The sequence below is a fragment of the Triplophysa dalaica genome, chromosome 2 (assembly GCF_015846415.1).
Source record: "Triplophysa dalaica isolate WHDGS20190420 chromosome 2, ASM1584641v1, whole genome shotgun sequence".
NCBI lineage: Eukaryota > Metazoa > Chordata > Actinopteri > Cypriniformes > Nemacheilidae > Triplophysa > Triplophysa dalaica.
Window position 1 is genome coordinate 1,360,573 of NC_079543.1, and position 20,437 is coordinate 1,381,009.

Genomic DNA, 20,437 nt, shown 5'->3' on the forward strand with positions numbered 1-20,437 from the left:
TATCATGCTCTCAGGCTTTCATGCTGCTGACTGTCACTAAGGTTTGCTTTTGTTTGAATTCAACAAACACTGCAATATGTGACTGGTGGATGTAGTGACATTTAAATGATTTATTATGTTATACATATAAAAAACATATTGTGTGCGCTTGATTTTACTGATGTTTTACCCATTAATAAAGCGGTTATGTAAACTGATTATAAACGTTATACTGATAAATATCAAGCATTTATACTTTAAAAGATAAAAGTAAATAATTTTCTGTATTCGACGACACATTGTGATGAAGTGTTTTACTCTTTTGCAATCACATTACATATTTCAATAAAGTTTATATTCATAATTAATATTCAAATATACGAAGTGAGGTTCCGAATTGCAAGGAAATTTAACCTCGACCTACATTTTAATGATCGACATGAATCTGATGTCGAGTGTGAAACAGTAGGTGGCGGTAAAACTCCAAAGAAGTGATCTGACATACAACTGGACAAAGAAGAAGTGTTGAGTGTGATGTGTCTCCAGTCCAGCAGGAGTCGCTCTGCAGCTCTTCAGTCCGCCGATAAACCCACTAAAGAAAGAAAGAAAGACAAACATCAAGCGCTGCGTGTTTACATCACTTTGATTTTCTCTCTTTAGTGTTTTAAACACAGTGTTGTGTGTGTGTGTGTGTGTGTGTTTGTGTTGAGATGTTGGCGATGACGTCACAGATGTGCTGTAAATCAGTGGGAACTGATCTGTCCATGCTGGATATTGATGATTTCATCACAGAAATCTGTCAGCTGAAGAAAGAGGTGAAGTTACTGGAGGAAAAGCTGAGGACAAGAGGAGATGAACTCAACACAGAGGTTTGGACACATTCAACATCATTTACCTCAATCACTCACACTGCTTTTATTCTGTCATTCATGTCAAACTAAATGAAAGTTATATATCACACATATATTCTCTATAAAGCTCCAGTGCTGATGATGTGTTGTGTGTTTGTCAGATTGTGGTAAAGGTCGAGTCAAACCCCACAGACGCTCAGGACACTGTGTGTGACAGTAATCACACCTTGAATCAGGATGAATCTACTGATCAAACCTCCACAGAGTCTCTGGATTCTGTCTGTAACGCTGGAGAACAGCAGATCCTGAACACCAGACCACTGAACATGTGTTCTGTCACACTGATGGACTGCAGGAAACTGATGGAGATGAAAACAGAACTCATAGTAAAGGAAGAACAGACTGATGAAGATGAGAATCATGATGATTTTGTTTCTTTAGTCAAACTGGTGAGTGATGAGAACCTGGAGATAAAAACAGAAGAAACATCAGACAAAGATCAGACTGGTGAAGATGAGAATGATGGTGGTGATGGTTTTACTCCTTCGGGTATGTTTCCTCTTTTGTTGTTTTTCATATTACACTGTCATGTATGTTGCTGTTTCATAAAAGTGTTTTTGGTTACTCAACATACTGATGTAGTTTCAGATGTGCTGGAGCTTCTTCTTAATGCTGTTGTGTTTGTTTCAGATGAGAGCGGTGATTCATGTGGTGATGGAGAAACGGCCTCTACATCAAAACACACAGAACAGAAACTCTTCACCTGCACCAGATGTGACATCAGCTTTCCTACCTTACAAGAGAAGAAACTTCATTCACAAGAGCACAGAGACGAGAAACACTTTCACTGTCAGCAATGTGGGAAGAATTGTGTCACGTTTTCTAATCTGAAAGTTCACATGATGTCACACACTGGAGAAAATCTGTTCAAGTGTCCTCACTGTGACCAGAGATTCGGCAGCAATATTCATCTGAAGAGACACTTGTGTTTACACACCAATGAGAGACCGTATCACTGCAGTCAATTTGGAAAAACCTTTAAGCGGACAAGTTCTTTACAGAGACACCAAACATCATACTCAGAGATGAAACCCTATCAGTGTTCACACTGTGATAAACGCTTCCTTCATAAATGTCTACTAATAACTCATGAGAGAACTCACACTAGAGAGAAACCTCATCACTGCATCATCTGTGGAAAGAGCTTTTCTAATCCAAGTACATTTAAACGTCATGAGAGAGTTCACACTGGAGAGAAACCTCATCACTGCATCATCTGTGGAAAGAGCTTTTCTGATCCAAGTACTTTAAAACGTCATGAGAGAGTTCACACTGGAGAGAAACCTTACGTCTGCTCTCACTGTGGAAAAAGCTTTTCTGTTTCAAGTCGTTTAAGAGCTCATCAGAGAATTCACACTGGAGAGAAACCTTACGTCTGCTCTCATTGTGACATGAGCTTTTCTGATCGAAGTACTTTTAAACGTCATGAGAGAACTCACACTGGAGAGAAACCTTATCAGTGCTCTCACTGTGACGAGAGCTTTTCTGATTCAAGGACTTTTAAACGTCATGAGAGAGTTCACACTGGAGAGAAACTTAACGTCTGCTCTCACTGTGACAAGAGCTTTTCTGATTCAAGTGGTTTAAGAGTTCATGAGAGAATTCACACTGGAGAGAAACCCCATCACTGCTCTCACTGTGACAAGAGTTTTTCTGATCCAAGTACTTGTAAACGTCATGAGAGAACTCACACTGGAGAGAAACCTCACGTCTGCTCTCAATGTGGAAAAAGCTTCTCTAGACATAGTTCTTTTGAAGTTCATCTGAGAGTTCACACTGGAGAGAAACCTTATCACTGCATCATCTGTGACAAGAGCTTTTCTAATCCAGGTACTTTGAAACGTCATGAGAGAACTCACACTGGAGAGAAAGCTCACGTCTGCTCTCAGTGTGGAAAAAGGTTTTCTGATTCAAGTCTTTTAAGAGCTCATCAGAGAATTCACACTGGAGAGAAAGCTCACGTCTGCTCTCAGTGTGGAAAAAGCTTTTCTGAATCAAGTATTTTAAGAGCTCATCAAAGAATTCACACTGGAGAAAAACCATACAAGTGTCCTCACTGTGACAAGAGTTTCAGGCAAAATACTAGTCTGAAGAGACATGTGCGTTTACACAACGATGAGAGACCGTATGAGTGCAGTGAATGTGGAAAAACCTTTAAGCAGTCAAGTTATCTACAGGACCACATAAGAACTCACTCTAATGAGAAACCATATCAGTGTTCTTACTGTGATAAACGCTTCTTTAAGAAACCACAACTAATAACTCATGAGAGATTTCACACTGGAGAGAAACCTTACGTCTGTTCTTACTGTGGAAAGAGCTTTTCTGATAAATCTCATTTCAGAGTTCATCAGAGAATTCACACTAGAGAGAAACCTCACCACTGCTCTTTGTGCAGTGAGAGATTTTCTTTTTTATGCCATTTAAGGACTCATCAGAAGAAACATGCTGAAGAACAAACTGGACTGGGATCATCATAGCAGGCCTCAGAGCTTATCTCTTAACCAATTTGACTTTAACTGTTGCTTTACATCAATAATAAAGTCTAGTCACCAGCATTCAAGTAAATTCTCTGTTGAAGAAAAGTATTTTTTGGTGGGAGGTCATCACCCTCTTAAGACAGAATACATTTAGATGTGTCAAGAATACGCTCATGGAGACTTTAATGTAATTTTATGTCTATTTCTTGTTTTGGCTGTACTTTACTCTTTAATGTTTATTGATTTATTCAGTTTGTAAGGTGTGTATGATACAGGCCTGATAGAGCCAACTATGAGATATGGCTTGTAGATCTTACAGATACCTGACGGAATTTCTTCCTACCTCGGCATGGGCATCTGAGGCGGAGGCAGAAAGAGAATAATGAGCGTAGCTGCTGTTCATTAACTGCATTGAGTGAAAGCTTGGCTGAAAAGATGTGTCTTTAATCTAGATTTAAATTGGGAGAGTGTGTCTGACCCTTCAATAGTATGAGGAAGGCTATTCCATAGTTTAGGTGCTACGCATGAGAAAGCTTGACCCCCCTTGGTGCATTTAGTCCTAAGTTTTGAGATCTTAGAGAGCGTGATGGGTTGTAACGTGATAAAAGCTCGGTTAAGTAAGTAGGTGCTAAACCGTTTAAAGCTTTGTAAGTAATTAAAAGAATTTTAAAATCAATACGATACTTAATGGGTAGCCAGTGAAGCGATGATAAAACTGGGGTTATGTGATCGTATTTTCTTGACCTGGTAAGAACTCTTGCAGCTGCATTCTGAACTAACTGTAGTTTGTTTATTGATGATACAGAACACTAAGAGCATTACAATAGTCAAGCCGTGAGGTCACAAATGCATGAATAAGCTTTTCTGCGTCATGATAGATCTGGATAGAAACATACACTTGTTTCTTGTTTATTTCATTTTATTATTCTATTTCATTTATACTATTTATTACAATATTCATCAAATGTATTCATTCCTTTATTTTATTATTCACTTCTATTCATATTATTTGCTCCTTACTTTCCTATTGTTTAACCTAGTTGAGAGTTGTATTGTGTCTTATGCTGATATGAGTATCCGTTGGTCTCCATCTCAAGGTTCATAATAATGTAATGAGACAATGTTTTGATACTGTAATCTTGAATGGTTAAAAACACATATTGAATCTGTTTTTTTAGTCAGACGAAGTTTGACAGAGCTTGACTGAGCATCAACACACAACTGAGATTATTTAATAAATCATTTGTCTGTCTATTTAACATCACTTCGTCTCCTGCCTGCTGTTCTTCCCTTCAGCTCTATATCTCCCTGGTGGTTGGGTTAAAGGATTGACTCACAATGGAGTTGATATCTCCAGGTGTAATTTGTTCCTGACGGAGAGAGATCTAGTGAAACTGGACTCAAAGTTTAAATCTATAAGATCTACAAGCCCTATCTCATAGTTGGATCTGTCAGTCAGCAACACAAAATATTTCGTAATTTGGCAACATTTCTAAGGTGGAAGAAGGCTGTTTTTGTGATATTTGAGATGTGATTTTTAAATGACAGGTTGCCGTCTAAAATAACGCCTAGATCTCTACTGTATTTGCTGGAGTAACAGTGCAGCCTTCAATTTGCAGGTTGTAGTCGGAGATATACTTGATTTTGGTGCTATAAGTAATATTTCTGTTTTGCTAGAGTTTAAAAGAAGGAAATTACTAGTCATCAAATGTTTTGTCCTCGATGCACTCTGCCAGTTTGGATAGCTATATATTTCATCAAGACCAGATGATTCCTTTAAGCTGAGTATCATCTGCATAACAGTAGAAGCTAATACCATGTTTTCTAATAATGTTGCAGAGGGTTAGCAAGTATATGGAGAAAAGCAAGGGTCCTAAAACCGATCCCTGAGGTAATCCATAATTTACCTGGGTGAGATTTGACGATTTCCCATTTAAATAGACATTTAAAAACACTCTAGCTTTTCTTTTTGGGTGACGGTTGAAACTAATTCTTCCAACACACTTGGAGGTTTGGTTTTAACTATGTTGTCTCCTATTTTTTTGATTTTCTCAGTAAAAAAATCATGAATTCATTTTTACCCAGGTTAGGTGGAGTGTGTTTGTTTGTAAGTTTAGCAATTGTGCTAAATAAAAACCTTGGATTGTTTTTGTTATTTTCTATGAGGTTACGGAAGTTCTCGGCTTTTGCTGCTTTTAGTGCCTTTTTGTAACAGCTTGTACTCTCTTTCCATGCAATTTTAAAGACCTCTAATTGGGTTTGTTTCCATTTCCGCTCCAGTTTACCTGTTTCTCTTTTTAGGGCGCGAGTGGTGTTATTGTAACATGGTGCTATGATCTTTTCATTAATCCTTTTTGACTTCATAGGTGCGACCGCTTCTAATGTATTAGAGAAAATAGTCCCCATGTTGGTGGTCATGTCATCGAGCGATTCTATATTCGTCGGAAAGGTTATTAGAGGAGTCAGATCTGACAAGTTCTTTACAAAACTATCTTTAGTAGTTGAGGTGATTGTTCTACCCTGTCGATAACAAGATATACGACTGATTTCTGCAGTGCGCAGTGTACATGTTATAAGATGGTGATCGGTAACATCGTCGCTTTGAGCTATAACATCGATATTGGTTAGATCGGCTCCGTGAGATATATTCAAGTATAGTGTATGATTTAGTCTATGAGTTTTGAGACCAACTTGTTTGCCTACTGATGTGATTCCTCCCAAGTTGTTTATCAACCTCATAGATACTATTGGGCCAAGTATTCTCCCTATTACAGATGGTAGTTTGACTAGTGGATGTGTTCCTTCAAGTTTGAAGCATGCGGTTGTCCCGCCTCTTCTTAAAAAGCCTGGTCTAGACCCAACAGATCCAAATAATGTTCAGCCAATATCTAAGTCACCATTTTGATCGAAACTATAAGATCAAATATTTTGAGTCAGCTTACCCCAGTTTAAGCAAAACATAAACACTGAAGTTAAAACACATGATGGCCAGATATCAAAGAAACCAATTTCAAAAGTTTTTTTATCTGATGTGTTTTGGTAAAAATGATCATTTTTGTTTATGTCTGACAAAATCTGACAACATTTTTGTCCAAGTTTCATATAAAAATGTATTTTCTTTGGTCAGTTAATAATATTATTTATTTGAGTTAATTAAATAAGCCGTTTCATATGTATCATTGAATGACTTAACTAATCAAGGTTGATGTAGGATATAGAAAGTAATGAGTAACTAAATACTTTTTGGACAGAGTAATTTGGACAGTAATCTAATTACAATATTGAATATGTAATGAGTAACTAGTAATTAATTACTTTTCCAGAGTAACTTACCCAACACTGCGTACATCACATGACAGCAGTTTAAAGTTATAGCTGCACTCAGTTACATTATACATTACTGTTTTCGCTGCATACAACGTTCCTCTGTTGCCAGATATTTGTCACAAAATTAGACCTAAGTAGACCAGATACAACCAATGAAAGTTCCTCAATCACAACTAATAATCTCTCCCTGTTATTGATAAACATTTACATAACGTTTGATTTAGAGTTTATTTTCTCCATTTATTTATAATTTGAGTTTGGGTTACTCGGCACGGGGGGTGTTAGCTTGCTCACCGGAGACTGCTGATATTACATTTTCGGTGCATTTCTGTTTTTCTCTTTCGTTTCTCCTGTAAAGCTGCTTTGGAACAATGCACAATGTGAAAAATAAAATTGAATTGAATAACCCCCTCCGTAACCTCTGTATACTGACAGGTGAACCAACAGAACAACAAATCATCATGCTTGTTTGTGAACACAAAGCTTCAGCATGGTGTTCTCTATCGTGCTTCTAGTCAACGTCCTTTTTAGGATCCAGACATCGTGATCAGACAGCAAGAAGCTGGAGATGAAACACATGGCAGTCAGGACCGTGTCAAAAACTCTTGACTGACGCACAGTATTTATTCAGAAGTGAAACTTAAAATCATTCAGTTGCGTATATAAAAACAGAAGAAAGGAACCACTTTAAAACTGCTCATGAATAATAACGTTAAAAAAATACATGTAAATCATGAAATACAATTCTCATATGAACAAGAAGTTACTGATCAGATATACAACAATGCTTCTAATGGCATACGTTGAAGCTTTAGATAGAAAATAATAAAAGACCCTTATGATGGTTTTGGTGCTGTTTTTTTGTCTCTAGTGTGAACTCTCTCATGTGATTTCTGGGCATCTCGCCGAGCAAACTTCTTGTCACAATGAGAACATTTGAAAAGTCTTTCACCTGTATGAATTCTCTGGTGTTTTGTTAAAATGTTTTGACGACTAAAACTCTTCCCACAAAGTCTGCACTCATAAGGTTTTTCTCCAGTGTGAGTTCTCACATGATGTTTGTAAGAACTACGATCAGAAAAGCTCTTTCCACAGTGAGAGCAGAGATAAGGTTTCACTCCGGTGTGAATTCTCTCGTGACATACCTGATAGGATTTTTTAAGGAAGCGTTTATCACAGTGTGAACACTGATAGAGTTTCTCATTAGAGTGTGATCTTTGGTGTGACTTTAAAGCATCTGAACTCTTAAGGGTTTTTCCACATTCACTGCACTCAAATGGTCTCTCATCTGTGTGTAAACGCACGTGTTTCGTCAGATGAGGTTTTTGACTGAATCTCTTCTCACAGTGAGGACACGCGTATGGTTTTTCTCCAGTGTGAATTCTCTGATGAATGTCTAGATATCCTTTGCTGCGGAAATAATTGCCACATTCACTGCAGTAGAAAGACTTTTCTTCATTTTGTGTCTTCATTTGAAGAGTTTGTGCTGTCAGTCGCTGTTTGGATGTAGAAGCTGTTTCTCCATCACACCATGAATCACCGCTCTCATCTGAAACAAACACAAGAGTAAATATAACTGCAGGCAGCAATTATGGGCTCAAGCCCTACAAGGCACAAACGGAAATAGATGTGGACACTTCTGAAGATTTGTTTCTGCACAGCAGATATGTAAAGGAACAAAGAGCACAATAAAATAGCATATTAATTTGGACCACAAGGTGGAGCTGTCCCCAAACTTGTGTGAGGTCATTCCAGTGATGATTCATACCAAGTTCTTTGTCACTACACATACGTGTCACGAAGATACAGCTACATGATACATAATCTGTTTTCTAGAATCAACACTTCTAGAAAAAACAAATGTTAGGTTCACACACTGCCACAAGGGGTTCAAAGCAACACACTGAGAGACCTTTAAACAGGTGGGCGACTGGATGTTCTGTTGGCTGCAGAGACAACAACCTAAATGATAATTGACAGCCGCCTCCTCCAGTCAGCAGACACCTCAGAGCAGACAGCAGAGCTGTCCCTTGGGACTTTGACTTTCAAGGGTGATCCGTAATTTTTATAAAGTGATTTTGCTAGGCAATAATCTGCTAATTTCCTGCTTGTTTGCGCGAATCATTCCAAATCGCAAAATTTTCAACCTGGGACAGCACAAGCAGGATTAGCTTCAAAATTGTTCCTAAAGACGAATCGAGACTGACTGAACGAGAAAAAAACTGCCGATGTGAGTAAAATTAATCAACAGTCTGAATTGATGAAATTGTAGTGTATATATAGGAGCATAACGTTAGCATATGATAACGAAGGGAGCTAAGTCAGTCACGGGCTAAATAGAACATTCAAAGCCAGTGTTAAACTAACTTTATAAAACTGCCAGTTCTGGTCCTTGATTCTGATTGGCTGAGCGGAGTTCTAAGCCGTTATAAAATACCCCGATATATAACGGCTGACCGCACCACATAGCCTAAATATCTTTTTATTTACTTTATTTAATGAAATTTAATGACCGCTTCGCGTCGTGCCTAACAACGCACTGTAATAATAAAATGCACTGTAACCCATGGCTTCTTGGGGCTTATTGCTTTAGTATATAAGTGCAGATGGACACTTGGAGTTTAACTGTATGATGTTAATACATTATGTGCATTAATATGTTTAGCTGTGTGTTTTGTTAATGAACAGGGGCGAACACTGTAGGTTAGTTTCGTTTTAAACGTCTCTAATTCAATTCAATCCAAGTTTATTTATATAGCGCTTTTCACAATGTGTATTGTTTCAAAGCAGCTTTACAGGGGCAAACAGGAAAAACAATATAATACAATAATATCTTATTTCTAAATAAATAAATAAATGTAGTCTCCCGGTGAGCAGGCCAACACTGCCTTGCTGTGGTGAGGAACCCAAACTCCAATGATTGATTAATGGAGAAAAAAACCTCGGGAGAAACCAGGCTCAACCGGGAGGGCCAGATGCCCTCTGACGTGTCATAGCTGCACTCAAACTGCTGACATGAGATTTAAGTTTAGCATTTAATACCAAATATTGTAACTTCAGCATTAATAAGACAAATAGTCCGTCTTTGCTCTTGGTTGGGGATGTAGTGGTCTGAGCTGGGATGGTCCGATAGTCATATTTCTCTTGGCTTGTGGTGGAATTGCCTTAGATGGAGTTGGGATGGTCAGTCAGTCTGCAGCTGTAGCTGGTGTAGTCTCAAATTTGGGATGGGCATCTAATCATTCGTGCTTAAACTGAAAAACTAGCTGTTTTTGACAAGGTAAGAAGGGTTTTGTTTACACAGCCATTTAGTTGTTTAAAGCAAAATATGTTTTAGACATTTCACGACGACTATTATAAACCATACCAACTTGTTGAAAGTTGTCGTATGAGGAGACCTTTAAGCCTTTTTTATAATGTGAGCAATTATTGATGTTGTTTTCTGTGGATTTGATATGTACATATTTTTAGTGTTATTTGTATTGAGATTTATATATTTTTGCTGTAATGTCTTCTTTCTTTTGCCTAATTAAGGCTAACACCTGTACCTGTTTAAATGTGATTTGTAAGCCACAATCCTAATGTGCCTGATGAAGACCTGACGGTCGAGACGTTACGCTATCTAATAATCTTTGGAGCATTTTACGTTTCTACACATTTCTTCATTTTGCGATTGACCTTTTTGTTGTCCGACACATGAGCCCAGTCTGGGTTACTTGGATTTTCAGACCTTCTGCGTTTATTAACTAAATTAATTGCTATTGTCAAGGCCTTAAAACAGACAATTAATCGCCATTAGGGCTGCAACAAACGATTATTCTGATAGTTGACTAATCTAGCGATTATTACACTGGTTAATCGAATAATCGTCTATTATTTCAATGACTAATCGGCTCGTTTTTAATGATTATTCAGCTTTTTCAACTAGTTAAAACATTGAATTATACATAATTATGTAATGAATGAAATCAATTCAGCTTTTGAAATTTGTTTTAATGAACTTGAACCAAATGCTTTCTGTCTTTAAGTCTGCTGATTCTGTCCAACTCCAATCACACAAATACTCAAACTTTTAAAAATAAATAAAAATAAATAAATCTGATTGTAAATGTTTTAATGTAAACAAATCTCTTGACAAAAGCCTTAAGCAGCATTTCTATGACAACAGTTCAGTTTAATGAAAAAGAGCAAACAACAGAAAAAAATATATTTATAATATAAGACTCCTATCACTTAACGTCCCTCTCTTATATTATTTTCCTCTCATGTAATACCTAATAGTGTTATAATAATCAAAACAGGCTTTACTCCTAAGCTCGATCAAAGATTTATACTTTGCAAAACAAATGATAACATTACTGTCCTTATATGATTATTGTTGTTATTATCATTGCTATTATTATTGCATTCTCTCGTAAAAAGACTAACCGCTTAGTTAGTTGAATGAATCGCGCTATTCGTTCGTAGTTGGACGCTTGAACATTTTGAGTTTACTCGCTTCATTCGTGCGTCAAATTCACTTTACTGCAGACACAAATTCGCGTCATGGGAGGGGCTTCTGCCAGGCGGCTCCAGTCTCGCATTTATATATTGCTCAAATTGTGTAAAGATCGTTTTTGACAACGTGCCAGATTGTCCTCCTCCTCACTCACATTTCGTCCTCTATTGCTGTTTGGGATTACTGTCTCCGCTCGCAACATCATAATCACCTCACTACTAGAGCAAGCTCCTGATTGGTTAACGTGGCGCGAATGTTCGCCAGAGTTAAAAAATGTTTAACTCGCGCGAATCACGCGAACGCTCGATTCGCGTCATTCTCGGCCCCTCAATCGCGCCGCAAGTGTGTCTATCGTGTCTTGGATTGATTTAACATGTAAATCACTCGCGTCATTCGCGTTTGGTCTGAACACAACATTAGTGAGCTCCAGATGGAGAACACCTCTCTCCTGCTCCGGGATGTTTCCTTTTTAAATGCTCCAGCATGCAGGTTGTGCTGCCGTGAAAGGCAAGTTGCATTGCACACAAACGCATTTGTTTGTTTTTAATATGGTAAAGCTTTCCCACACTTTACTTGTTCGCATTCGTTAGTACTCCGCCATAATTCTCGCCGTGTGTCCTTCTACTGTGATAGCATTTGGAAACGTTGCATTACACTCTAGCGCTACAGTGCCGTAGCGGTCAAACTGTGATATTGCAGGCCCTTAAATAAAGTCAAGTAATCAAACGACTACTCGACAACAAGAATATTTGTCGACAATTTTTTATTAATGTCGACTAATCGTTAATGCCCTAATCGCCATTAACGCAATTATTTGATAGACAAAATTTTTAATCAGGGTCATTCTTTTTAGAATTCTTCTCATTATTATGAATTATGAAGTCAAAATAAACACTATGACCAATAAAATAAAATTCCCAACCCTGGCGGAAACAGGCTTCCATAAAAACACCTTTCATGAGACATGAAATATTGTAAAAAGGCAAAAAAAACATACCTGGAGGAATAAAATCATAATCATCATAGTCGCCATCATCATCATCATGATTGTCATCTTCCTCTGTGTAAAGTTCCTCTCCTGTAGGTTCTATGTCTATCATGTTCCCGCTGTCTTCACAAGTCTTTTCTTCATCTGATTTGGGTTCTGTGTTTATCTCCAGCTTCCTGATGTTCTCCAGTTTGACTGAAGGAACAAAATCATCATGATTCTCATCTTCATCAGTCTGTTCTTCCTTTACTGTGAGTTCTGTTTTGATCTCCATCAGTTTCCTGCAGTCCATCAGTGTGACAGAACACATGTTCAGTGGTCTGGTGTTCAGGATCTGCTGTTCTCCAGCGTTACAGACAGAATCCAGAGACTCTGTGGAGGTTTGATCAGTAGATTCATCCTGATTCAAGGTGTGATTACTGTCACACACAGTGTCCTGAGCGTCTGTGGGGTTTGTGTCAGTATAACAGAGTAAAGTGAGGCTGAGCTCTGAGTCCTGCGTGTGCCTGGAGTTTGTGCCAGTCTTTTCCGCCTGTGACGTCATGATTATCAACTAAACACAAAATACACACAAACAACAATCTGTTTACTCTCATCGAAGCATTAAAGTGATGTAAACACGCAGCGCTTGATGTTTGTCTTTCTTTCTTTCTTCAGTGGGTTTATCGGCGGACTGAAGAGCTGCAGAGCGACTCCTGCTGGACTGGAGACACATCACGTCAAGTTTACGCAAAAAGTAATTCAAATAATTAGTAAGAGTTTCCTACACATGAATATAAAAACCTTTCCTCGGGTACTGTTGAAGCGAATCTTCGTTCCAAGTCAAGGGTTCCAGATGCCAAGTGTTCAATCTTAATTTTGTTCGAGCAAGCAAAGTGAGATATTCAGAGTTCATCGATGACCTCCACACTTTAAACGCAAATCTCAAGTTGTTTTTCACATTTTTCACCAATCAGGTTTCATATGATATAATCCATTTTTGTTAGCCAGCTCAAACTCATACATTTATTGAGTGCACTTATTATAGTTTATGTGCATTTAGTTTTGTGTTGTGCAGCGTTATTTTACAAAAAAAAACATCTATTACATTAGAGATTCCACCCTATCTAAAAAAAACATTTCTGCGTACAGTGAGCGAATAGCCTTTTAAAGAACATTTCTATTTTACTTTTACTTATTGAAAAGCAGTAGTAAAGATCTCAAAACGTGTTGTTGTCGGATATATTTAAATATTGTGAATTGAAAAAGTGCCTCAATTCAAAGTAACCATCAGTTCTGTCAGAGATGTTGGCGCGTGTTTTTCTGTACTTCCAGTATGAGTGCGCATGTTCAATTTATGTGGCCATAAGAGACAAACACATTTAAATACCAAATGGGTTATAATAATCAACTAAGTAGTAAAATGGGTATAAGACGTTGCAAGTAACTACTTAAATATTAAGAATGTATAAGCGTCTAAGAAAGGTTATCCTTTCTAAATCATCTGACAGACGCCTTAGATGTTTACATGACATCTGACGTCACAGACGTATTGCAGATGAGCGAACAATCAACAAAACATTTTGCGGATGAAAATGCAGACATTTATATATAAAAGCATAAAAGAGGGGATTGTGGAAACATGTTTTTGGTTGGACTTATTTTGCAGACTTTTACCTCTAATAGCGGAAACTCTACACCCCCGAGTTTCGGTTCTGCCTGCAGCAAGCGTCTGCTGTTCTCGTCTCCCATCCTTATATGGATTTGTTATTCTCATCTTCAAATGTCACAATGCATGATCACGCCATGTGGGCGGTGTATGTACTGTGCAATGTACGTGTGTATAAATAGTGGGACTGCCCCACTATTCTTTGAGCATTCAGCAATAAACCATCTGTTAACTCACTTGGCTTCTTGTGTTTGCTTGAGCGCTCTGCTTCTCTGCAATCAATCCAGCTGACTAAAGGCAACATACAACATCGAATTCTTACAAACAGAAACAAAACGGAAATAGGCAGAAAACATCAATAAAGCAATGTTCTAATTAAGCAATATCAATGGAATTGATCAAACCATAAGGTAATAACTGCGGTCTGCCAAGCCAACACGACCCACTGGTGAGGCTGCCACCGACTAAAGGTGTTTTGTTGTAGAATGATCGTTCATTCGGATTTAAATAAACTGTTCGCATGTTTATGATATTAATGCAATCCGTCACCACACGTTATGATTGTAAGTCTCAATACAAAATTTCACTAGTGCGCAAGTGAAAAGAACCAAAAAAGCAAAAAAAGGCATTCGGACACCTAATGAAAAAAATAGCCTATAATGTGAAAAACAAGTATTTTCTTCAAAATCGAAACTAGACATATTTTAAATGTAGAATATAAAATAAATAGCAAATAAACGAATAAATAAAAATACAGCAAACTGAACCAGTTAAAAATAACCATCAGTGTAAATATGCCATGTAACGAAAAAAAACTCCGATTCTAGAACGAAAAAAACTAGGAAAAAAGTATATATTCACATTCTATAAACGAATAAGTAAAATATAAAGACGCGCTCACCGGCTTCACGGAAGACGCGGAGTTCCTGTAACTTTTCAAAACACTCAATGTTCGGTACATAATAAAGTTTATAATGCAAATAAATGAGCATGAATGCAGAGAGCCGACACTTTCATGTGTTTTATTGATGCGCTTTTCGTACACGTACAGTGAAAGAAATATTCTTGAGGGTTGGAAAATATTCAAATCAGTTAAATTGTATTTACATATACAACTTTGTGCAAATTTATCAAATCTCCTCAATTAAATTGAGGTAACAATTTGCACCAGATTAAGTAGCCTAGATTTTAATTCATATTTTTCATGACATAATAAAATAAAAGAATATAGTCTACCTAATCTTTCTCAATATTGTTTACTCTTGAGTGATATTAGTTTATATAACGGACAACAATTCATCTACTTATGAATACAAAATATTAAATAATTAAACACTACATTTATTTATTTAGAGAAGTTTGAATTGACCTAAAATTGGTGAGAAATAGTAGATCGCATTAATTGCTTTTATTGACCAAATAACAAACGTGTACAAAACCTCGTTTTGACAATAAACAAGATTCATTTGATGTCATCATTATTGTGTTCAGTGTTCACTTTAGTTGAGCGCTTGACTCTTGCAATTCACAAAATGACTTTTATTTTATTAATCGCAGTTGTGTTTCACGCGCCACATTGTGCGATTAAGATTTAATAATTTTGCACATAATTTGATTGCTACTTAAAATATTTAAGTAAACTTGTATTGATTTGCATGGGTAGTTTTTACCTCCCCTCAAGAATCTTTTTTTTCAGTGAAGGCATGCAGCACCTGATTAGTAGATCTGGCAAATGTAAGATTGCAGGTCCTCATTTTTTAGCTACCCTGTTACTCTTAATACCAAATAAACATGCTTATCATGCATTTTTCAAATTAACCAGTGTACTTGGAGCAGATACACTTTTGAAATGATAAAAAGACAATTTGCCAAACCATAGATAATACACATTTGAATAAAGATTGTGATTTATGAAACCTTCTTTATAAGTGAATGTGCCTCCTCAGATTATCTGGTGGATTTCTCTCCAGTGTGAACTTTCTGATGGAGTTTCAGAAGAACTCGCTGAGTAAACGCCTTGTCACACTGACAGCATTTGTAAGGTTTTTCTCCAGTATGAAGTCTCTTGTGTGTCCTTAAATTGTCAGGTCGACTAAAACGCTTCCCACAAAAACTGCAGTGATGAGGTTTTTCTCCCGTGTGAACTCTCTGGTGATCTTTGAAAGCATCAGACCGAGTAAAGCTCTTCCCACAAACATTGCAGAGATAAGGTTTTTCTCCAGTGTGAACTCTCTGATGATCTGTGAGTTTATTCTTGCGAGTAAAACTCTTTCCACACTCGGAGCAGAGGAAAGGTTTCTCTCCAGTGTGAATTCTCTCATGAACCATCAAATATGACTTCGAATGGAAACGTTTGTCACAGTGTGAACACTGATAGAGTTTCTCAGTGTGTATTTTTTGGTGTGATTTTAAATAACCTGAATTTGTAAATGTTTTTCCACAGTCGCTGCACAGAAACCATTTCCCACCACAGTGTAAACGCACATGTTTTTCAAAACAAGATACACTGTAAAATCTCTTCTCACAGTGAGGACACTCGTGCTTTTTTTCCTTCCTTTGAATCTCTTCTGTTTCACTGCTCTCATCTGAAGAAACACAACAGGTCAAGCTTAAGCACTTAAACTGGATCAACATAGAAACATTTTAAACAGATAAGACATAAAATGTCCACCCTGTTATGGACAAACTCTCAATAGTCTAATATACTAATAATATGTTTGTGTATTACTTTTGCTTTGATCAACAGACAATGCATCACTTAATCTTCTTTAAGTTCTTAAATGGATAGTTCACCCAAAAATGAAAAATCTGTCATTTACTCCTTATCAGTTATCAAAAGAGCAAAGCATATACCGACCTTTGGCCTTTCTCAAAACCGTCGTGAGATTTGATCGTAGCAACCGCTCACGTTCATTTTGATAATTGCCAAGTTTTGCACGGAAATTACCAGACGCCCAGTTTTTGGTCGTACGCTCGTTTCATAAACGAGGCCCATTGTGTCTATTTCTTAAAACTATTTGTTTCAAACACAATAATGCCTTAGTAACTTGAACTTCCATTATTAATCAATTTACAGCAAAATTGCAAAAAAGTATGAAAAATTTGACCGCTAGATAAAACACCTGAACTAACATTGTGGACAGAATACCAAACAGCAACAATTGTACATTTTAAAGAAATGATTACTCCTGACATACTTAGGTTCTCAGTTTTCTCCTGAAAAGTCTACAATTAAACCTGCACAATCTGCACCTTAAACATGCAGTTCATGCTTGAGACACAGTACAAACATGACTGATGTTCAACAGTTCTCCCCACCATATGATTATACTTCACTATTAACTACAAGAAACTTATGGTTGTAGTTTTTCTAGAGATTTTGTATCCCTTCTTACCAAAATACCCTTTTCAGTCGTAGCAGCACCACAGTCTTATTTATTGAAATCATATATCTTAAAAATGATCAACAATCCTTAAATAGATTTTCAAGATTTTGTCTTATTTAACTTGCGATCCTCTTTATTGTAACCTCAGAAATTCACACCACAGTCAAATGTCATGAAAAAACTATACGACATTAAAGTAAGAAACATACCTGAGGGAATTAAATTGTCATCGTCTTCATCATCATGATTCTCATCTTCATCAGTCTGTTCTTCCTTTACCGCGAGTTCTGTTTTGATCTCCATCAGTTTCCTGCAGTCCACCAGTGTGACAGAACACATGTTCAGTGGTCTGGTGTTCAGGATCTGCTGTTCTCCAGCGTTACAGACAGAATCCAGAGACTCTGTGGAGGTTTGATCAGTAGATTCATCCTGATTCAAGGTGTGATTACTGTCACACACAGTGTCCTGAGCGTCTGTGGGGTTTGTGTCAGTATAACAGAGTAAAGTGAGGCTGAGCTCGGACTCCTGTGTGTGTTTGGACCACATCCCATCCGTCTATGATGTCATTCATCAACACCGAAACACAAAAACAAAGATAACATTTAGTAATTTTAAATTTAGTCATTTAACACTGTTTAAAACAATAAAGAGAGAAAATCAAAGACCAAAATAGCCCCTATACCCTTATATAGTGCACTACTTGAGGGGACATTCATTTTCTGTGGTGTCTGAACTCATAGTTGAGTGCGCTCATTCAATCCCATGATTCCTCATAATAAAGAGTGTAGAGCCGATGTACACCTACGGCAGGCTGCTAGCCATCTAATGTAAGGCTCGCGCTGAATTCCTGCGTCTCGGCATCAGATTGCGCCCGCAGTGCTTCCAGACTCCCAATTTACTCACTCATTTTCACCCGCTCCTTAAAGGGGACTATGTAAGTGACCGGCAGTTTTGGGAGTAACGCATTACAAAAGTAACAATATAAAGCATTAATATATAACCTATAACTAAATAAATTTGGGTGATATTATACCTGTTACAATGTCAGTAATGCGTGTTACAACAACGTATTTCCCCCCAACTTATTGAGAAAAGACATATCGGTGATTAAAATGCTATGATTATTACACTATTTCCTGTCACTGGAATCCGATGGTTAAGATAACTGCAACGAATTCTACAAGAATAGAAACAAAACGTAAGTAAGTAAAGAGGTTCTGCGTTTGAACATGTCGTCAGGCTATAGGTTGTATTATAGTTGTGTCCAACATAATTCACCGGATGGTCATTTGTTTGTCTGCTTTTAAGATTCTGACAGCAATTGTTACTTATATGCAGCGTGGGCCTTCAATGTTCCTCAAATTCTTGTTCAGTCGAGTATTTAAATTCATCTGAAATTGTTGATTTTAGGCAAACATACACGCACAACGTCAGCACTGTTTGCTGGGGCGTCATTTTTAGTCTAGAGACACGTTTAAGATGAAACAAACCGTAGAGGAATTCAGGAAATATAATTTAGCTAAACCATTGCCACGGCAGTACTACACATGTGTTGACAAGCAGGACGGAAGAGGGGTGGGGTTCACTATAACTCATTGTCATTTAAAGAGACATGCACTAAAACGGGTTGCTGTGAGTAGAGATGTTTTTGACGATGTTAGAAGGGTTTTGTTTAAACAGCCATCGAGTGTTTTTAAGCAAAATATGTTCCAGACATTTCTTGAAGACCCCAATAAACCATACCAACTTGTTGAAAATGCACATCTGAGGAAAACTTTAACACATCTTCCCACATTGGATTTAAAATGAGCAGCACTAAACTATATTTTAGCATTTTAGGATGCATACACTGATGAAAAAGCGATAGAAACCATCACATGAACTCCACTGGATTTAAAGGCTATGATGGGAATTTCATGGGTTGTAATGGAAACAAAAGTCACTACTTGTTGGTATGTGTTGGGTTATATTGATGAAACCATTAAATCATACACAAATGATGCCTGAAACACACTACAAAAAATGTATTAATATAACCTCATGGTTTCCAGTAGAGTTTTAATGGAAACCATTCGAATTTGAATCAGGGAAGTCTTACTTTTGTGGTAATTTTGATAAAAGTAACTCAAAATGAATCGAAAAGTAGTGTGACATTACAATTCAAAGACAGTGATATTGTTATACAACTTATTACTTTTAAATGACAATAACTAGTAATAGATAATCTATTTCATTTTGTAGATAACTTGAGACACACTGGTGACCAGTGATGTAGTCCTAACAAAACAAGTGGTGTACTATACAATACAACCATAACCTCGACCTCAAATGTCCAAAAGACAGCGGTCAGTGGGTTTGTTTTTTTGTTTTTCTAGAACTATATAACAATTATTTCAGTTAAATATTTATGCATAATTCTTCACTTATGCTTTGAATATGAATGTCATCAAAAAATGTTGAGGTCGGAAAAAACAGGTCTCTGCCAGTGCTGTTGACCACAATACAACATTTTTAAAAAAAGCATCACATCTTTTTAACAAATATACAAGATTACGTAAAAACATGTTCAAGATTTTACAGAATACCTTTGTAAATGATTATTGATAAGTAGATAATAATTTATGAAGTAAACGTTGTGGTAAAAAAAAGATTACGTTATTTTAAATGCAGAATAAACGGAACGAGGAGGTTTAATGCTTTAAAACAACTGTAAAGGGAATGAGGATACAGATCAATGTAAGGATTCTGACATGTGCGATTTTAAACAGGAGGTCTATTGAAGTGCTTTGTTTTATTCAGTCGCGTGTCATTTAAAGAAATATAGTTTTAAAAGTTGTGAGAGATATCAAAGATTCGCAAGAGATCTCGTGAATTCGTGCCGGGAAAAGGTGAGAAGTTTTGTCAATATTACCTGACGGTTTCACTTCAGGTGGACACTTAACATGATGCGCTCGTGTTGTCGTGTTGGACGAAAGCGGGGACGCAAGAAATATGTAAACACGCAGATTGATGTTTGTCTTTCTTTCTTTCTTTAGTGGGTTTATCGGCGGACTGAAGAGCTGCAGAGCGACTCCTGCTGGACTGGAGACACGTCACACTCAACACTATAATAATGATTTCATTCAGATTGCTTTAGACCCGTTTTAGGGCTTTACGTGATAGTGAAGTGAAGACGCCCGCATTTAAGTAATTGAAAATACATATAATTATTGTATTTTTA

At 37.1% G+C, this 20,437-nt stretch overlaps 2 protein-coding genes across 2 annotated transcripts; one reads left to right on the plus strand and one right to left on the minus strand.

The window, feature by feature from the left end:
• Positions 1-916: 916 nt before the first annotated feature.
• LOC130437120 (zinc finger protein 883-like) lies at positions 917-5,518 on the plus strand. Its single transcript, XM_056768288.1, has 2 exons — positions 917-1,379; positions 1,521-5,518. The coding sequence occupies exons 1-2, from the start codon at positions 1,157-1,159 to the stop codon at positions 3,368-3,370; spliced, it is 2,073 nt and encodes a 690-aa protein (XP_056624266.1). The 5' UTR covers positions 917-1,156; the 3' UTR covers positions 3,371-5,518.
• A 1,769-nt stretch (positions 5,519-7,287) lies between these two features.
• On the minus strand, positions 7,288-20,119 carry LOC130435646 (zinc finger protein 502-like). Its single transcript, XM_056766415.1, has 6 exons — positions 17,900-20,119; positions 17,427-17,772; positions 15,782-16,416; positions 14,069-14,122; positions 12,193-12,736; positions 7,288-8,246 (listed from the first exon to the last, which is right to left on the minus strand). The coding sequence occupies exons 1-6, from the start codon at positions 17,927-17,929 to the stop codon at positions 7,534-7,536; spliced, it is 2,322 nt and encodes a 773-aa protein (XP_056622393.1). The 5' UTR covers positions 17,930-20,119; the 3' UTR covers positions 7,288-7,533.
• Between the last annotated feature and the right edge of the window lie 318 nt (positions 20,120-20,437).